Here is a 20,144-nt window from a genome sequence, read left to right on the forward strand (position 1 = left end):
GAGAGAGAGACCAACTCAATTTGGAGGCAATTTAAGGAATTCCCCCACCTCTGAGCATACCCAGAGTGCAGCCTCCCCCTCCCACGCAACGGCCCAATAATTCCCAACTCAGGGTAACCAGGTCACAGGTATCCCTGAAGGAGCGTCTCCAGCCCGGACACCGGGGTCCATCTCCCGAGGGCCTTCTGGGGCTTCCCTCCCTGCGAGAAGCGAGGTGGCAGGAAACCAGGCAGAGGGCCTTCTCGGTGGTGGCGCCCTCCCATCAGATGTCAAGGAAACAAACAACTATCTGACTTTTAGAAGACATCTGAAGGCAGCCCTGTATTGGGAAGCTTTAAATGTTTGACGTTTTATTCTGTTTTTAATCTGTTGGGAGCCGCCCAGAGGGGCTGGGGAAACCCGGCCAAATGGGTGGGGTATAAATAAACAATTATTATTATTTATTATTTTGCCCCTTTCTCTCTTTCCATCCCCGCCCCCCAAGACACAACTTCCAATTGAGCGGTTTTAAACCCTCGGCAAGGAGTTTGCGCAGAGACATTTCTTGGGATGGGGACGTCATCTCGCCTTTGGGAACGTCTGCCTTGCTGGCAAAGCCACGGCATGCAGGCCCAAAAATAGCCCTGGCACACTCGGTGCCACTCCTAGCCAGGACGACGCAATGACCTGCTTGATTTGAGTCCAGGCCCTTGATGGCAAACTCTCTCTCTCTCTCCCCAGCTGTCTCTCAGCACCTTGGGACTTTCCCTCGCTCTTGTCTGGGATCAGCCACCTCCTCCCTCGATGCCGCTTTTAGAAACCTAGGTCATGATTTTGCATTTCTTCTTCTTCCTGGCTTCCCCGACCTTCTGGTCTCCAAGTTCGTTTGCTTGTTTACTCTCAGGGAAAAACGACAACCCAGAGACACGCATACCCTCCAACATTTCTCCCCTGAAAATAGGGACGTCCTATTCCACCCCCTCCAACATTTCTCCAATGAAAATAGAGACTTCTATTCCATCCCCTCCAATGTTTCTCCTGTGAAAATAGGGACGTCCTATTCCATCCCCTCCAACGTTTCTCCCCTGAAACTTTTGTTGTTGTTTAGTCGTTTAGTTGTGTCCGCCTCTTCGTGACCCCTGGACCAGAGCACGCCAGGCCCTCCTGTCTTCCACTGCCTCCCGCAGTTTGGTCAAACTCATGCTGGTAGCTTTGAGAACACTGTCCAACCATCTCGTCCTCTGTCGTCCCCTTCTCCTTGTGCCCTCCATCTTTCCCAACATCAGGGTCTTTTCCAGGGAGTCTTCTCTTCTCATGAGGTGGCCAAAGTATTGGAGTCTCAGCTTCAGGATCTGTCCTTCCAGTGAGCACTCAGGGCTGATTTCCTTAAGAATGGAGAGGTTTGATCTCCTTGCAGTCCATGGGACTCTCAAGAGTCTCCTCCAGCACCACAATTCAAAAGCATCCATTTTTCGGCGATCAGCCTTCTTTATGGTCCAGCTCTCGCTTCCATACATGAGCCATGCCTGCAGGGCCAACCAAGAAGGATAGGTTGTAGTGGAGAGTTTTGACCAAACGTGATCCACCTGGAGGAGAAACCGGCAAGCCACTCCAGTATCCCTGCCAAGAAAACTCCATGGACAAAAGACAACAGGCATATAAAAGTTATGACGCTGGAAGATGAGCCCTTCAGGTCGGAAGGTGTCCAACATGCTACTGGGGAAGAGCGGAGGACAAGTACAAGTAAATTCAGAGCTGATGAAGTGGCTGGGCCAAAGCCGAAAGGTCGCTCAGTTGCGGATATGCCTGGAAGCGGAAGGAAAGTCCGATGCTGTAAAGAAAAATATTGCATAGGAAGCGACCAGCATGAGTTTGACCAAACTGCGGGAGGCAGTGGAAGACAGGAGGGCCTGGCGTGCTCTGGTCCAGGGGGTCACGAAGAGGCGGACACAACTAAACGACTCAACAACAACATAACCAGAGTTCATTGAACAACAGGAAACGGACGCGAATATTCGTTTCCTCCTTTCCCCCCTCGCTTTGCCCAATTTTGCTCTGTTTCCCCCCTCCATCCTCCCTAAAGGTAAAAGGACCCCTGACCATTAGGTCCAGTCGTGGCCGACTCTGGGGTTGCGGCGCTCATCTCGCTTTACTGGCCGAGGGAGCCGGCGTCCAGCTTCCGGGTCATGTGGCCAGCAGGACTAAGCCACTTCTGGCGAACCAGAGCAGCGCACGGAAATGCCGTTTACCTTCCCACCGGAGTGGTACCTATTTATCTACTTGCACCTTGATGTGCTTTCGAACTGCTAGGTTGGCAGGAGCTGTGACCGAGCAACGGGAGCTCACCCCGTCATTGCGGGGATTCAAACCACCGACCTTCTGATCGGCAAGTCCTAGGCTCTGCGGTTTAACCCACAGCGCCACCCGCGTCCCCTCCATCCTCCCTAGTAAGGGGTATTCAAGGTCAAGAGCAGGGCAGGCTGCTTTGAAGATCCTACCCCTCCCTTTCCTTTCCTAGTGAAAGTTGCGTCCAGGGCATCTGGTCAGCAGACGGGGAAGTCAGAAGGAACGCAGTCCAAGCGGGAAGGAGCGAGGGAGGGAGAGCGAAGAGAGAAGGAGGAAGGGTATTTCCAAAGAAAGGGCCCAGTGTTTTCTTTGAACAATGCTCAGCAACTAGACTGGGGGAGGCTGGAAGAAAAAAAAGTTGTGCAATCTTATCTCTGCCCTTCTCCTCTCTGCGCACACTCCCTCCCTCTCCACGCTTTGCAATCCCGCCCCGTAACTCCCGGGCCAAGTCAAGGATGCAATTATTTTTTATTTTCCTTTCGGCATGTGACGCTCTCCGAACAAATTGGGACGGCGAGAGGGAAGGGCCGAGGCAGCTCCGAGAGGAAGAGGGGGGAAACGCGCCTTCAAAATCCGGAGGGGGTCTCTCCAGGTCATCCAGCCTGACCCTCTTCAGGGGGGCAGAGAATTTGGAAATTAGGGAGGGGGCGCAGGTGGCGCTGTGGGTTAAACTCCAGAGCCTAGGACTTGCCGATCAGAAGGTCAGTGGTTCAAATCCCCGCAATGACGGGGTGAGCTCCCGTTGCTCGGTCCCTGCTCCTGCCCACCTAGCAGTTCGAAAGCACCTCAAAGTGCAAGTAGATAAACGGCGGAAGGTAAACGGCATTTCCGTGCGCTGCTCTGGTTCGCCAGAAGCGGCTTAGTCCTGCTGGCCACATGACCCGGAAGCTGTACGCCGGCTCGCTCGGCCAGTAAAGCGAGATGAGCGCCGCAACCCCAGAGTCGGCCAGGACTGGACCTAACGGTCAGCGGTCAGCGGTGGAGATCTCACTGTGCCATTGCGGAATGGCTCTTGCTGACGTTTCCCCAAAATCTAGGGCCCCCCCTGTAACTTAAGACCTGGTTTTCTGCTGTGGTTTTGTCAGCGGGAATCCCGGAAGCTTCCTTTTGTCAGGTTGTCGGTTCCATCAAGTTCAGTCCTGTCTGCACGGTTTGGCAGCAGCTGTCCTGGGTTTCAGGCAAGGAATCTCTCCCAGGATGCCGTTGGAGGTTGAAGCCAGACATTCTGCATGCAGAACATATGCTGTTCCGTTAGGCTAGGATCCTTCCGCTACAGATAAAGTAAGATTAATAATAACAACAATTAACAAGACTAATAATTTATTATTTACACCCCGCCCATCTGGCTGGGTTTCCCCAGCCACTCTGGGCGGCTCCCAACAGAATATTAAAAACACAATAAAACATCCAACATTAAAAACTTCCCTAAACTGGGCTGCCTTCAGATGTCTTCTAAAAGTCAGTTGTTTATTTCCTTGACCTCTGATGGGAGGGCGCCACCACCGAGAAGGCCCTCTGCCTGGGTACCTGCAACCTCGGTTCTCGCAGGGAGGGAACCGCCAGAAGGCCCCCGGAGCTGGATCTCCGTGTCTGGGCAGAACGATGGGGGTTGAGACGCTCCTTCAGGTATACTGGGCCAAGGCTGTTTATAATATAATATAATATAATATAATATAATATAATATAATATAATATAATATAATATAATAATAATAGTAATAGTAATAATAATAATAATAATTTATACCCCACCCATCTGGCTGGGTTTCCCCAGCCACTCTGGGCGGCTTCCAACAAAACACTAAACTACAATAACCTATTAAACATTAAAAGCTTCCCTAAACAGGGCTGCCTTTAGATGTCTTCTAAAAGTTGGGTAGTTATTTATCTCTTTGATATCTGGTGGGAGGGTGTTCCACAGGGCGGGCGCCACCACCGAGAAGGCCCTCTGCCTTCTTCCCTGCAACCTCACTTCTCGCAGGGAGGGAACCGCCAGAAGGCCCTCGGAGCTGGACCTCAGTGTCCGGGCTGAACGATGGGGGTGGAGACGCTCCTTCAGGTCTACTGGGACGAGGCAGTGCAGGTGGAATGCAGATATCCTGGCTAGTATAGCCTTATCTTCCTCTTTGTCTAATCCCCTTTAAGGCTTTCAGAATCGGTGGCTGTTACTTCCCTCCTGAGGGAGTGAGTTCCACAGTCTAACCATGAAGAAATCTGTCCCCACTCTTCTGAAATACTGAGCAGAAAAAAGGATGATTCAGAGGAGGTCCCTCAAAGGAATGTGTTGAGTAGCTTTTAGGAACCGGGGAAGGGCTGTAGCTCTGTGGTCGGGCAACTGCCTCCTGTGTCGAAGGTCTGGGTTCAAATCTCGGCACCTCCATTTGCAGTAACTGAGACAGTTGCCTTTAGCGTACGGAATAAGCGGCGCCCGACTTCTGAACTTTGGTTAGAGTAGACTTCTTGCCACCAAACACGGAGAGAGCTTCTTGCAGGTGAGAAAACAATGAAGTTGCTTATGTGGTAGGAAAGCTTTCTTGTTGTAGCCGTAACTTTCTCGCCTTGTGGGAGGGAGTTCCGTAGACCGACAGCATGAAGGAGTCATTTCTCTCACCCGACACTCAGAGGGAGAAAAAGCTTTTCCTCTATCCTCTTTTTTCCGTGCAACGCAGGATGATACAAACCTCTATCCTGCCGCCACTCGCTCGCCTCTTTCTCGTAAGTCCCAAATGCCTCTGATGGCCGAAGAATTGATGCTTTTGAATTCTGGTGCTGGAGGAGACTCTTGAGAGTCCCATGGACTGCAAGAAGATCAAACCTCTCCATTCTGAAGGAAATCAGCCCTGAGCGCTCACTGGAAGGACAGATCCTGAAGCTGAGGCTCCAAGACTTTGGCCACCTCAGGAGAAGAGAAGACTCCCTGGAAAAGACCCTGATGTTGGGAAAGATGGAGAGCGCAAGGAGAAGGGGACGACGGAGGACGAGATGGTGGGACAGTGTTCTCGAAGCTACCAGCATGAGTTTGACCAAACTGCGGGAGGCTGATTTCCTTCAGAATGGAGAGGTTGGATCTTCTTGCAGACCATGGGACTCTCAAGAGTCTCCTCCAGGACCAGAATTCAAAAGCATCAATTCTTCGGCGATCAGCCTTCTTTATGGTCCAGCTCTCACTTCCATACATCACTACTGGGAAAACCATGGCTTGAACTATACAGACCTTTGTCGGCAAGGTGATGTCTGTGCTTTTTAAGATGCTGTCTAGGTTTGTCATTGCTTTTCTCCCAAGAAGCAGGCGCCTTTTGATTTCGTGGCTGCTGTCACCATCTGCAGTGATCATGGAGCCCAAGAAAGTAATGGAGGAAGTGAGAGATTTTACTTTCTTGGGAAGGACTAGACCATGTGAAAAATGAACGGAATATTTCAGCTGCAGTTCATTCATTTTCAGCTTTGTATTCTTGTTATTAAAAGGGACGCGGGTGGCGCTGTGGGTAAAAGCCTCAGTGCCTAGGGCTTGCCAATCAAAAGGTCGGCGATTCGAATCCCCGTGGCGGGGTGCGCTCCCGTTGTTTGGTCCCAGCGCCTGCCAACCTAGCAGTTCGAAAGCACTCCCGGGTGCAAGTAGATAAATAGGGACCGCTTACTAGCGGGAAGGTAAACGGCGTTTCCGTGTGCGGCTCTGGCTCGCCAGAGCAGCGATGTCACGCTGGCCACGTGACCCGGAAGTGTCTCCGGACAGCGCTGGCCCCTGGCCTCTTGAGTGAGATGGGCGCACAACCCCAGAGTCTGGCAAGACTGGCCCGTACGGGCAGGGGTACCTTTACCTTTTTATTCTTGTTATTAAAAAAAGCACCTAGGCATTCCGTCGTTGTGCCCGTAACCTAGGTTTAAGGTTAGCTCCTAGCTTTCATATCTCAGTTTCTAAGACGATCTCAGCCTCGGCCCAGGAGCATCTCCTGCCTTCGTCCAGCCCTGATACTGAGGTCCAGCTCCGAGGGCCTTCTGGCGGTTCCCTCCCTGCGAGAAGTGAGGTTACAGGGAACCAGTCAGAGGGCCTTCTCGGTGGTGGCGCCTGCCCTGTGGAACGCCCTCCCGTCAGATGTCAAGGAGATAAACAACTATCTGACTTTTAGAAGACACCTGGAGGCAGCCCTGTTTAGGGAAGCTTTTAATGTTTGATGTCTTATTGTGTTTTTAATATTCTGTTGGGAGCCGCCCAGAGTGGCTGGGGAGACCCAGCCAGATGGGCAGGGTATAAATAATAATTTTTTATTATTATTAATTATTACAGTGGTACCTCAGGTTACAGACGCTTCAGGTTACAGACGCTTCAGGTTACAGACTCCACTAACCCAGAAATAGTACCTCGGGTTAAGAACTTTGCTTCAGGGTGAGAACAGAAATCGTGCTGCGGCAGCAGCAGGAGGCCCCATTAGCCAAAGTGGTGCTTCAGGTTAAGAACAGTTTCAGGTTAAGAACGGGCCTCCGGAACGAATTAAGTTCTTAACCCGAGGTACCACTGTATTTTCAATTTATACCCCCCCTTTATTTCCCCTTTTCCCTCCGCTGTCTCTTTGTCAATTCCTGCTCGTATACTTTCTGATTCCCTTAAAATTAAGTTCTTAAACCGAGGTACCACTGTATAAGAATATTTAGAAAGCACAATGAGGTGATTCGGAAGCCAAAAATATTATTATTATTATTACTATTACTATTATTATTATTATTATTATTATTATTATTATTATTACTGTTCAAGGCATCCCAGGGTGCCACGCTGCTTGAAAACCACTGCTTTTGGGCACCTCGGTGAGGACAAGACGCTAGCTAGCTCCATCGGTAGGGCACGAGACTCTTAACCTCCAGGTCGTGGGTTCAAGTCTCGCGCCGGGGAAAAGAGTGGGTTGGGCTAGATGACCCTTGGGGTCCCTTCCACCTCGACGATCCTATGCTTCTATAACGAGGCTCCTCCTAGCTTCTTTCCCCCAATTGCAACAGCCCCAAGCTACATCTCAACCCCGAGTCCCTCCTCCTTTCACTTCTCTCTCTCTTTCTCTCCTTCCTTGCCCCCCCCCCTGCCAATTTCCTTAGCCCCCTCTCATGCCGTGGGGGCAGGCGGACGTGCACTTTTCAACTCCCGGAGACCTTTGCGGGGGGCCCTGGCGATCCCGTAGTGCCGTGCCAGCCAAACTCTTGCGTACGTCGTCGCTTCCTTGGCAGAAAAGGACGGCAAGCTATTTTTAAATCCAGGAGCGAGAGAGAGAGAGAGAGAGGCGTTCATCTCCTCCCAGCCTGGGGTGTTTGCTACTTTTTGGATAGCGCCTCCTTGGGGGTCCCAGCTGGAGGGGGGCCATTGGGTGACAGATGGACCCTCCGCGGGTGAGTAGGAGCCACTGAGGAGGGTGGGGAGATTTCAGCCAGGACACAGAGATCCCTTATTATTATTTCCCCCTCCCAGAACAAGGAAGTTGTGTTTCCTGATAGATTCCGCCCCCTCTCCGATTTGCTGGCCTGCCTGTGACTCTTTCATGAAAAGCCGACAATTTCCCCTCTGCAATCTCTTCTGAGATGTTTCCCTTCCCGCTTTGACTGCCCCACCCCTCCTCAACCCTAGGAAAAGTTTGCAAACTGCATCTTTAGGGAAGAAATTCCCAATATTTTAAAACTCCTCGTGCGCCCCATAGGCTGAACTTCGGCACCTGTCTCTAGCGCCGCGACGGTGGTCCTTTTTGAGCACGTGCAGAGTGATTTTTTCCTTTCTGCCGAGTCACGCAGGCGGTTTCAACGCTTGTAGGCAGTGATATCTGACCCTGGCTGCCTCTGTGTGTGTGTCATCCGTCATGCGTCTGTGTATGGCTGGGTGTGGGAGATACTCGATTTTGCATTTTAAACAGGAAGAGAGCAGCACCTTGGTTCTCAAACTTAATCCGTTCCGGACGCCCGTTCCAAAACCAAAGCATTCCAAAACCAAAGCGTGCTTTCCCATAGAAAGTCATGCAAAGCGGATTAATCCGTTCCAGGCTTTTAAAAACAAACCCTAAAACAGCAATTTGACATGAACCGCTTCTGGTGCAATGGGACACCGCGATGGAAACCAGAGCGCACGGAAACGCTGTTTGCTTTCCTACCGCAGTGGTTTCTATTTATCTACTTGCGCCGGTGTGCTTTCGAACTGCTAGGTTGGCAGAAGCAGGGTCAGAGCAATGGGAGCTCACCCCGTCGCTGGAATCGAACCGCTGACCTTCCGATCGGCAAACCCAACAGGCTCAGTGGTTTAGACGCGCCACCCATATCCCTCCTAGCAGTTTGGAAGCATGCCATTGCAAGTAGATAAATAGGTACAGGCTGCGGCAGGAAGGTAAACAGCGTTTCCGTGTGCTCTGGTTTCCGTCGTACGCCAGAAGCGGTTTAGTCCTGCTGGCCACATGACCCGGAAAGCTGTCTGCGGACAAACACCAGCTCCCTCGGCCTGAAGCGAGATGAGCACCGCAACCCCATAGTCACCTTTGACTGGACTCAACCGTCCAGGGGTCCTTTACCTTTTAAATACCCGGCTATAGAAGCTGTGAGATATTGCTGAGGTGTAGCTGGGCGTGGGCAGAAGAAGAGAAGAGGAAAGCAAGTCTTTTCAACCACCAGCGATGTCTGCGTCTCCTCCAGAAAGTATACCGTATTTTTTCCTCTATAAGACTCACTTTTTCCCTCCTAAAAAGTAAGGGGAAATGTGTGTGCGTCTCATGGAGTGAATGCAGGCTGCGCAGCTATCCCAGAACAGCAAGAGGGATCGCTGCTTTCACTGCGCAGCGATCCCTCTTGCTGTTCTGGCTTCTGAGATTCAGAATATTTTTTTCCTTGTTTTCCTCCTCCAAAAACTAGGTGCATCTTGTGGTCTGGTGCGTCTTATAGAGCAAAAAATACGGTAGTTTTAAAAATCCACCCAGACGAAAATTTTACCCCTGAAAAGGAGGACGTGTCCTGGAAAAAGAGGACACATGGCAACCCTAGGCTGGGATTTAGAGGCCTCCAAACTGTGCAGCAAAGTGAGGGGCCAACTACAGCCGCCATCGTGGTCCCTGACCTTTGGCATGCTGATTTCTGGGCGTCAGACGGGTGTGTGGGTTTTTTGGGGGGGTATCCTAGCTTGGAGAAGGCTGCTGCCCACCCCCAAGCCATTGCAGGGGCCGCTCGAAGTCCCCCGATCACCTCTGGGAAATCCGGCCCGGGTCTCTCGAAAGCGGATTAGCCCGATGGCGGCATCTTTCTGGCGGGGCTAATCTGGCGGGAGGGAAAGTTGTCGGAGTGGCTGATCGGATTTCAAGCCCTGTCCTGGTTCATTGCTGATCTCTACCCCCCTTCACCCAACTCCCGTCGCCTAATCCCTGGGCTGAACCCAGATTGGCACAGACCGGAGAGAGCTTTTAAAAGCTTTCCACCGTCCTGGGAGGCTGGGCTGCAGAGGTTTATGGCAAGGCATAACAGATTGAGGTTGAATCCTGACAAGACAGAAGGACTGTTTTTGGGGGACAGGAGGCGGGCAGGTGTGGGGGACTCCCTGGTCCTGAATGGGGTCACTGTGCCCCTGAAGGAACCAGGTGCGCAGCCTGGGAGTCCTTTTGGACCCACAGATGTCCATGGAGGCGCAGGTCAGTTCTGTGTCCAGGGCAGCTCCATCTGGGACGCAGGATGAGACCCTCCCTGCCTGCGGACAGTCTCGCCAGAGAGGCGCATGCTCTGGTTATCTCTCGCTTGGACTACTGCAATGCGCTTTATGTGGGGCTACCTTAGAAGGTGACTCGGAAACTGCAACTAATCCAGAATGCGGCACCCAGACTGGTGATTGGGAGCGGTCGCCAAGACCATATAACACCGGTCTTCAAAGACCTACATTGGCTCCCAGGACGTTTCTGAGCACAATACAAAGTGTTGGTGCTGACCTTGAAAGCCCTAAACGGCCTCGGCCCAGTAGACCTGAAGGAGCATCTCCACCTCCATCGTCCAGCCCGGACACCAGGGTCCATCTCCCAAGGGCCTTCTGGCGGTTCCCTCCCTGCGAGAAGCCAAGTCTCGTCCTCTGTCGTCCCCTTCTCCTTGTGCCCTCCATCTTTCCCAACATCAGGGTCCTTTCCAGGGAGTCTTCTCTTCTCATGAGGTGGCCAAAGTACTGGAGCCTCAGCTTCACGATCTGTGCTTCCAGTGAGCACTCAGGGCTCATTTCCTTAAGAATGGAGAGGTTTGATCTTCTTGCAGTCCATGGGACTCTCAAGAGTCTCCTCCAGCACCAGAATTCAAAAGCATCAATTCTTTGGTGATCAGCCTTCTTTATGTTCCAGCTCTCACTTCCATACATCACTACTGGGAAAACCATAGCTTTAACTATATGGACCTTTGTTGGCAAGGTGACGTCTTTACTTCTCAAGATGCTGTCTAGGCCTGGGGATGGAATAGGACGTCCCTATTTTCAGGGGAGAAACGTTGGAGGGGATGGAATAGGACGTCCCTTTTTTCAGGGGAAAACGAAACGAAAAGAGCCGCAAATGCAAAAAGGCAAAATAAAAAGCAAAAACAGACCTCAGCCTAACGCTCAAATCGGAAGTGTAACACTCAAAACAGAAGTGTGGCTCTCAAAACGGAGCACGTTCGGCTTCTGAAAAAAGTTCACAAACCGGAACGCTTCCTTCCGGCTTTGCAGCGTTTGGGTTCCAGGTTGTTTGAGTACCAAAGGCGTTTGAGAACCAAGGGACCGCTGTAAGGGTTAGTAACTTCCCTTCCAGCTAGCGAAAATCCTGCGTCCTTTGCTACGGTTTGTGCTTTTGCGGCGTTCTTCTTTAGGTTACTTATTATTACTCCCCCTTATCTCGGCGCCTTTCTTGGGCTAGGAATGCAAGGCCGCTGGGTTTTCCGACGCAGGAAGGGGCTGCAGAACAGAGCCCAGGGTGCTTTGATGGTGTGTGGCGGTTTGGTGGCAGGGTGTGTGTGTGTGTGTGTGGACCTCCGTCGGGGATTATCGAAGGCTGAGCACAGTTGTACACGTCGGCTAATGAATTACTCCCAGCGGAGACCTCACCTGGCTTGACCTCCGCTTAGACTGCGAGAGCTGTCCTCTTGTGACCTTGCCGCCGGGAACTGCGGCTTTTGTTGCATGACATCGCAGCCTCTTATCTCCCCAAACCGCCCCCCCTTCCCAACCTTGAGCGAAGGGGGGTGGGTGGGCAAGCAGGAAACACGCAAATCCAAAACCGGGCACGTCGGCGACGTCTTGCGCAAATTAATATTCTTATCTCTGTTGGTTGTTTTAGTTTACTGCCCCAAAGCCCCAATGCGCAGCTTCGTTTGGAAAACTCGCCATTACCGGGAAACCCAGTGGCATCAAATAAAATGTAGCAGAAGTTAGAATCATAGAATCATAGAGTTGGAAGAGACCACAAGGGCCATCGAGTCCAACCCCCTGCCAAGCAGGAAACACCATCAGAGCACTCCTGACATATGGTTGTCATTGTTGTTGTTTAGTCGTTTAGTCGTGTCCGACTCTTCGTGACCCCATGGACCAGAGCACGCCAGGCACCTCTGTCCCCCACTACTTCCCGCAGTTTGGTCAGACTCATGCTGGTAACCTCGAAAACACTATCCAACCATCTCGTCCTCTGTCGCCCCCTTCTCCTTGTGCCCTCCATGGTTGTCAAGCCTCTGCTTAAAGACCTCCAAAGAAGGAGACTCCACCACACTCCTTGGCAGCAAATTCCACTGTCGAACAGCTCTTACTGTCAGGAAGTTCTTCCTCATGTTGAGGTGGAATCTTCTTTCTTGTAGTTTGGATCCATTGCTCCGTGTCCGCTTCTCTGGAGCAGCAGAAAACAACCTTTCTCCCTCCTCTATGTGACATCCTTTTATATATTTGAACATGGCTATCATGTCACCCCTTAACCTCCTCTTCTCCAGGCTAAACATGCCCAGCTCCCTTAGCCGTTCCTCATAAGGCATCGTTTCCAGGCCTTTGACCATTTTGGTTGCCCTCCTCTGGACACGTTCCAGTTTGTCAGTGTCCTTCTTGAACTGGGGTGCCCAGAACTGGACACAGTACTCCAGGTGAGGTCTGACCAGAGCAGAATACAGTGGCACTATTACTTCCCTTGATCTAGATGCTATACTCCTATGGATGCAGCCCAGAATTGCATTGGCTTTTTTAGCTGCCGCGTCACACAAGTTCACGCAGTTGCTTATGGGATGGTTTCATCGCCGGTCTTTTTGGACTGGAAATATTGGGCCTGCTTTGAAAGAGGATTTGGGCAAATTCACAGAGGGAAAGGCATCTCAGTTGTTGGGAACCGAAGGAGGGGAGAGGGTGAGGCCACAACTGGAATACCGTGCCCAGTTCTGGGTTCGAATCCTGTCGTGGGTTTGAGGTGCTTCTTGGTTGGCTCTCAAGAATAGGAGGCTGGGATAGGTGGACCACAGGACTGTCCCTGAGGACACGGGTGGCGCTGTGGTCTAAGCCACAGAGCCACTTGGGTTTGCCGATCGGAAGGTCGGCGGTTCGAATCCCCGCAATGACGGGGTGAGCTCCTGTTGCTCTGTCCCAGCTCCTGCCCACCTAGCAGTTCGAAAACACACCAGTGCAAGTAGATAAATAGGTACCACTCTGGCGGGAAGGTAAACGGCATTTCCGTGCGCTCTGGTTTCCGTCATGCGCCAGAAGCGGTTTAGTCCTGCTGGCCACACGACCCGGAAAGCTGTCTGTGGACAAACGCCGGCTCCCTTGGCCTGAAAGCGAGATGAGCGCCACAACCCCAGAGTCGCCTTTGACTGGACTTAACCGTCCAGGGGTCCTTTACCTTTTTTTACCTTACCCTGGATCAATGGACTTTTCTCAACCTGTGGGTCCCCAGATGTTGTTGGACTACAACTCCCATCACCCCTAGCTAGCAAGGCCAGAGCTCAGGGATGATGGGAGTTGTAGTCCAACAATATCTGGGGACCCACAGGTGGAGAACAGCTGCTTTAAAGGTTTTGTCTACCAGGGGTGCTTCTGAATCTTGCCTCACGTCCTACGTCCTCACGGCCCTCCCGTAAGCTCACAAGGTACTGTGGTTAAGCGTGCCTAAAACGGCATATATTAAAGGAAACTTTGTACCCAAACGCGGGATGTGTGTGTGTGTGTGGGGGGGAATCGCTTTGCAAAAAATGCAGCTGTCGGGCAAAATTGCACAATCAGCAAACAGGTGTCGATAAACCTGTGCTGAGCCGCTGATGTATTTGCACGGGGACCTGATTAAAAAACAACAACGACAAATAGATTTGCAAACTGAAACATTGTAGGTGGAATTTAAGATGGGGGGGAAGCGAAACGAGCCACTGAAATGGGCAGGTTTTGCCCCTCCGTAACTGCTAGGCGGCTGGGAGACCAGGAAACTCCGTCGGACAAGGCGAAGACATCAAGAAAGGGTTGAAGGATAGACATTCCCAATTAGCAGGGCAGCTGCACGGTTTCATATTACCTGCCCTGGGAAAAAACAGCCTGGCAGCCCCTTTAGATGAGGAAAAGCCGTTTCCGTGGCGGGGGCCAGGCTTAACCCTTTCCCAGAACTTTGAATTCCTTGCTCCATTTTTTCCAAATGCCTCCCTTCCCTCCCTCAGCTTGTGTGCTTTTCCTGATTGGGAATTAATTCAGCATTGAGAAACCCGAGGCCTTGGCGGTGTGTGTGTGTGTGAACGTGGCCCTCCGCGCCTTTCTGACCGGCCCTCGGGACTCTCCTACGGCCACCACACTCCTTGCAAGCTCTGCTTCACATTTCTGGCTAGGGTGCCTCTTCCGATCATAGAATCGTGGAATTCTAAAGCTAGAAGGGACCCTGTGAGGTCATCCAGTCCAAACCCCCTGCAGTGCAGGACAATGCCGCTCTCGAACCTGCAACCTTGGCGTTCATCAGCACCACACTCCAGCCAACAGAGCTATCCAGGCCCACGAACTCTTGCCGCCTGGGTGGGGGTATATAAAAAATCGTGTGCATGTGTATTTGTGTAGAAACTAGCGTACTGCGCATGGGCAAAATTTGCATCTGTTTCCACGCCCACCAAAGCCTTCTGGACCCGTCCGCCAAAGCCATGTGGCCCCTGGAAGGTTTTGCAGGAGGGACTTTGGCCCCTGGGCTGATTAAACTTCCCCAGCTTGGATTGAGAGAGAGAGAGAGCAGGGAAATTATTTGGGTGTGTGTGTGAGAGAGAGATGGAATCTGTAGTTACAGCGGTACCTTGGTTCTCGAACGGCTTGGCTCCTGAGCAAATCGGAGCCAGAGCCAGAAGTGAGTGTTTCGGTTTGCGAATGCTTTTTGGAAGCCGGACGTCCAACGCGGCTTCCGGTTGAGCGCAGCTTGTCTTGATTTCCGAACGGTTTCAGGAGTCGAGCGGGCTCCCGGAATGGATTAAGTTCGAGAACCAAGGTACCGCTGTAAAAGCTAAAGGTAAAGGGACCCTTGACCATTAGGTCCAGTGGTGGCCAACTCTGGGGTTGCGGCGCTCATCTCGCTTTATTGGCTGAGGGAGCCGGCGTACAGCTTCCAGGTCATGTGGCCAGCATCTGGCGAACTAGAGCAGTGCACGGAAACGCCGTTTACCTTCCCGCCGGAGCGGTACCTATTTATCTACTTGCACTTTGATGTGCTTTTGAACTGCTAGGTTGGCAGGAGCAGGGACTGAGCAACGGGAGCTCACCCCGTCATTGCGGGGATTCAAACCGCTGACCTCCCGATTGGCAAGTCCTAGGCTCTGTGGTTTAGACCACACTGCCACCCGCGTTCCAAGTACCGCTGTAAAGGTAAAGGTAAAGGGACCCCTGACCATTGGGGCTAGTCGTGGCCTACTCTGGGGTTGTGGCGCTCATCTTGCTTTATTGGCCGAGGGAGCCAGCGTACAGCTTCCGGGTCATGTGGCCAGCAGGACTAAGCCGCTTCTGGCGAACCAGAGCAGCGCACAGAAACGCCGTTTACCTTCCCGCCAGAGCAGTACCTATTTATCTACTTGCACTTTGACGTGCTTTCGAACTGCTAGGTTGGCAGGAGCTGGGACCGAGCAACGGGAGCTCACCCCGTCATGGGGATTCGAACCACCGACCTTCTGATTGGCAAGTCCTAGGCTCTGTGGTTTAACCCACAGCGCCACCCGCGTCCTAGGTACCGCTGTACTGATGTGCAACTCTGCAAATCCTGGGAGGTCTGGCAATTTGGGCTGCTTCCTCTCTCTCTCTCTTGCCGGTGCCTCGGAGCGGATCGCTGTGTTTCCACCAGCCCTGCCAAAACCTCCGCCGCCGCGGCAGGTCGGGAGAGCCGCAGGCCGTGGCGTACGAGTGGAAACTGGGGCTCCGCCGGCTGCCCAAATCTGCCGCCTGAAGCCGCAGGCTTTGGGTGGGGCATGCAGGATGAAAGGGGGGGGGGGAGAGAGAGAAACGACATTTCCAGTCAACCCGCGCGGAGCCAAATTTTCTTGGCACGACGGCAGGGCGGGGTGTTTGGCTGCTTGGTTTCTGACCAATTACTCGTAAGGGGAAGCAGATTTCAAATTGTAGCTGGAAGCTCTTCTGAAGTGGCTGCTTGTTTCGTCCCGTCCCGTCCCGTCCGTATCCTGCCTCCTCCTCCTCCTTCCCACAAGCTCAAGGTTCCTCCCTCTTCCCATTTTCTTTGCACAACGGCCCTGCCGGGTAGACCCGGCAGAAAGGAGGCAGTTGCTCTTAACTCGCCGGCTGCAGCTGATGAACAGAAACACTGGCCTCCATTTTTATAGGGTCCCTGTGACCTGTCTAACTTGCAGATAGTGTTTCCCCAGCTGAGAAGACAAGGATAAAAGTTCCTTAGCTATAAGCTATGAGTGTGGGACGCAGGTGGAGCTGTGGGTTAAACCACAGAGCCTAGGACTTGCTGATCGGAAGGTCGGTGGTTCGAATCCCTGCAATGACGGGGTGAGCTCCCGTTGCTCGGTCCCTGCTCCTGCCAACCTAGCAGTTCAAAAGCACGTCAAAGTGCAAGTAGATAAATAGGTCCCGCTCCGGCGGGAAGGTAAATGGCGTTTCCGTGCGCTGCTCTGGTTCGCCAGAAGCGGCTTAGTTCTGCTGGCCACATGACCCGGAAGCTGTACGCCGGCTCCCTTGGCCAGTAAAGTGAGATGAGCGCCGCAATCCCAGAGTTGGCCACAACTGGTCCTAACGGTCAGGGTTTCTTCATGAGTGTGGAAGGGGTATTCTGGATCCTGTCCCCCACCCTCTCCACCATTGTCTGTTGTTCCACTCACCCCTCTTTCAACATAACAAGGGCAGATCCGTAATGAAACACACAGATTTGCCGCTGCCGCTGCTAAGAGTTTGGTTTGGATTCTGTGTCCAGACTAAACCAGGGATACACAGTTGGACTCTCAGCTCCCATAAGTTCCAACAGCCCAGATCATGGCCAAGGAGGCTGGGAGTTCGAATCCAGCTACATCTGGAGGACCATGGGTTTGCTATCACTGGTACCATTTCCATGCTTCAAGTGTGTGAGAGAGGGATGCCTCTATACCTTAGATCAAATCTACGCTTCCAGGTGCCATAAGAAAGCTGCAGAGATAGCGCAGGATAGTGCGCACCCCGGAAATGATCTCTTTCAGCTTCTGCCTTCTGGAAGAAGGTACAGGGTTATAAAGACTAGGACGAGCCGCCTGAGAAACAGTTTCTATCCAAATGTGATTTTGGTTTTAAACTCAGTGTAAGGGACGCAGGTGGCGCTGTGGGTTAAACCGCAGTTTGAATCCCTGCAATGACGGGATGAGCTCCCATTGCTCGGTCCCTGCTCCTGCCCACCTAGCAGTTCGAAAGCACGTCAAAGTGCAAGTAGATCAATAGGTACCGCTCTGGCGGGAAGGTAAACGGCGTTTCTGTGCGCTGCTCTGGTTCGCCAGAAGCGGCTTAGTCCTGCTGGCCACATGACCCGGAAGCTGGACGCCGGCTCCCTCGGCCAATAAAGCGAGATGAGCGCCGCAACCCCAGAGTCGGCCACGACTGGACCTAATGGTCAGGGGTCCCTTTACCTTTACTTTAAGGTAGTCTGTATGGGAGTATATTGTATTTAATTATGGGGTATCAGAGTTTTTAGGGGGCTAACCATTCTGGGATAGCAGGCTTGTTGGCTTGTCTGATTTTTTTCAATTTCGTTGTTCTGTATGGGACGATGACTATAAAGATTATCGTATCGTATACAGAAGAGGCAATCCTTCCTGAGAGAAGTGAATGCCTCTTCTCAGATCAGGCATGAATCCACCGGGATGTGCTTGGAATGTCTCTACGCAGAATTAATAATAATAATAATAATAATAATAATAATAATAATAATAATAAATAATAATAATAATTTATTATTTGTACCCCACCCATCTGGCTGGGTTTCCCCAGCCACTCTGGGCGGCTTCCATAGAAACCAAAAAACACTAAAATATCATACATTAAAAACTTCCCTGAACAGGGCTGCCTTAAGATTGCAGAAGAGGCAATCCTTTCCGAGAGAAGGGAATGCCTCTTCTCAGTTCAGGCATGAATCCACCGGGATGTGCTTGGTTGGAATGTCTCTACGCAGAAGAGGCAATCCTTTCCCAGAGAAGGGAATGCCTCTTCTTAGACCAGGCATGAATCCACCGGGATGTGCTTGGAATGTCTCTACGCAGAAGAGGCAATCCTTTCTGAGAGAAGGGAATGCCTCTTCTCAGCTCAGACATAAATCCACTGGGATGTGCTTGGAATGTCTCTACGCAGAAGAGGCAATCCTTTCCGAGAGAAGAGAATGCCTCTTTTCAGATCAGGCATGAATCCATGTGTTTGGAAGAATGCCTCTGTTCAGAAGAGGCCTTCCCTCTTGAGAGAACGGATGTGGTACTCCCTCTTGACTGCCTCTCTTTCTCTCTCTCTCTCTTTTCCAGGATGAGTTCCACCCCTTTATTGAGGCACTACTCCCCCACGTCCGGGCCTTCGCCTACACCTGGTTCAACCTGCAGGCCCGCAAGCGCAAGTACTTCAAGAAGCACGAGAAGCGCATGACGAAGGACGAGGAGCGGGCGGTGAAGGACGAGCTCCTCAACGAGAAGCCCGAAGTGAAGCAGAAGTGGGCGTCCCGCTTGCTGGCCAAGCTGCGGAAGGACATCCGCCCGGAGTACCGGGAGGACTTTGTCCTTTCCATCACGGGGAAGAAGCCCTCCTGCTGCGTCCTCTCCAACCCCGACCAGAAGGGCAAGATGCGCAGGATCGACTGCCTCCGACAGGCCGACAAAGTCTGGCGGCTGGACCTGGTGATGGTCATCCTCTTCAAGGGCATCCCTCTGGAGAGCACCGACGGGGAGCGGCTGGTCAAGGCCGCCCAGTGCACCCACCCCATCCTCTGCGTCCAGCCTCACCACATCAGCGTCTCCGTCAAGGAACTGGACCTCTACCTGGCGTATTTCATCCGAGAGAGAGGTAGGCGGGAAAGACTCACTTCGCGCCTCGGCATCCGCGGGACTTCTTGGCTCAAACGGAGGGGCAAATGGAGTTAGGGGAGGGCGTTTCGTGGCGCCGGATTATGGGAGGGGCATTTTGTAGTTGTGAAAGAAAGGAGGGCATTTCACAGTTGTGAATTAAGGGAGGGCATTTTGTAGTTGTGATTTAGGAGAGGGCATTTTGTGGTTGTGAAAGGGCATTTCGTAGTTGTGAATTAAGAGAGGGCGTTTTGTGGTTGTGAATTAAGGGAGGGGATTTTGTGGTTGCGAAAGGGCATTTCATGGTTGTGAATTAAGGGAGGGCGTTTCGTGGTTGTGAATTAAGGGAGGGCGTTTCATAGTTGTGAATTAAGGGGGGGGGCGTTTCATGGTTGTGAATTAAGGGAGGGCGTTTTGTGGTTGTGAATTAAGGGAGGGCGTTTCGTGGTTGTGAGTTAAGGGAGGGCGTTTCATAGTTGTGAATTAAGTGAGGGCATTTCGTGGTTGTGAATTAAGTGAGGGCGTTTCATGGTTGTGAATTAAGAGAGGGCGTTTCGTGGTTGTGAATTAAGGGAGGGTGTTTCGTGGTTGTAAATTAAGAGAGGGCATTTCGTAGTTGTGAATTAAGGGAGGGCCTTTCATGGTTGTGAATTAAGGGAGGGCGTTTCGTGGTTGTGAATTAAGGGGGGGGGCGTTTCGTAGTTGTGAGTTAAGGGAGGGCATTTCGTTGTTGTGAATTAAGGGAGGGTGTTTCGTGGTTGTGAATTAAGGGAGGGCGTTTCGTGGTTGTGAATTAAGGGAGGGCGTTTCGTGGTTGTGAATTAAGGGAGGGCGTTTTGTGGTTGTGAATTAAGGGAGGGCGTTTCGTGGTTGTGAATTAAGGGAGGGTGTTTCACTGTTGTGAGTTAAGGGAGGGCGTTTTGTGGTTGTGAATTAAGGGAGGGTGTTTCGTGGTTGTGAATTAAGGGAGGGCGTTTTGTGGCTGTGAATTAAGGGAGGGCATTTCACAGTTGTGAACTAAGAGAGGGCATTTCGTAGTTGTGAATTAAGGGAGGGGCATTTCATAGTTGTGAAAAGGCATTCCGTAGTCGTGAATCTAAGGAGGGCATTTCTTGGCCACAAATCAAGGCATCTCCTCTTACAGTCATGAATTTTGTAGTCATTTTACAGTCATGAATCGCAGGACAGCCTTCCTTGGTTGCGAATTAAAGGATAGGTTTTAGTCATAAACTAAGGAACAGCATTCCTTGGTCACAAATGAAGGGGCAGATGGATCTCTCTATTTTGGTTTTTCTTGGATCTTGTCCCCTCCGCCTGTCTCAGCACTGAGTTTGTCCCATTTCTGCTTGCAATACCAATTTAAAAAT

The 20,144-nt window shown here is 51.8% G+C and overlaps 1 protein-coding gene across 4 annotated transcripts in view; it reads left to right on the forward strand.

Moving 5' to 3' along the window:
• Window positions 1-20,144, forward strand: part of NFIC (nuclear factor I C) — a 92,591-nt gene that overhangs the window by 13,062 nt on the left and 59,385 nt on the right. For 3 of the 4 annotated variants that reach the window (XM_077921998.1, XM_028713657.2, XM_077921999.1), the window contains exon 2: window positions 18,247-18,778. In XM_077921998.1, the coding sequence (XP_077778124.1) occupies window positions 18,247-18,778 (532 nt within the window). Of the gene's footprint in view, window positions 1-7,405; window positions 7,699-18,246; window positions 18,779-20,144 lie in introns of those variants that run through there. The other variant, XM_077921997.1, reaches the window with a different exon arrangement.

Source organism: Podarcis muralis, chromosome 18 (assembly GCF_964188315.1).
Source record: "Podarcis muralis chromosome 18, rPodMur119.hap1.1, whole genome shotgun sequence".
In the NCBI taxonomy this organism is placed as follows: Eukaryota; Metazoa; Chordata; class Lepidosauria; order Squamata; family Lacertidae; genus Podarcis; species Podarcis muralis.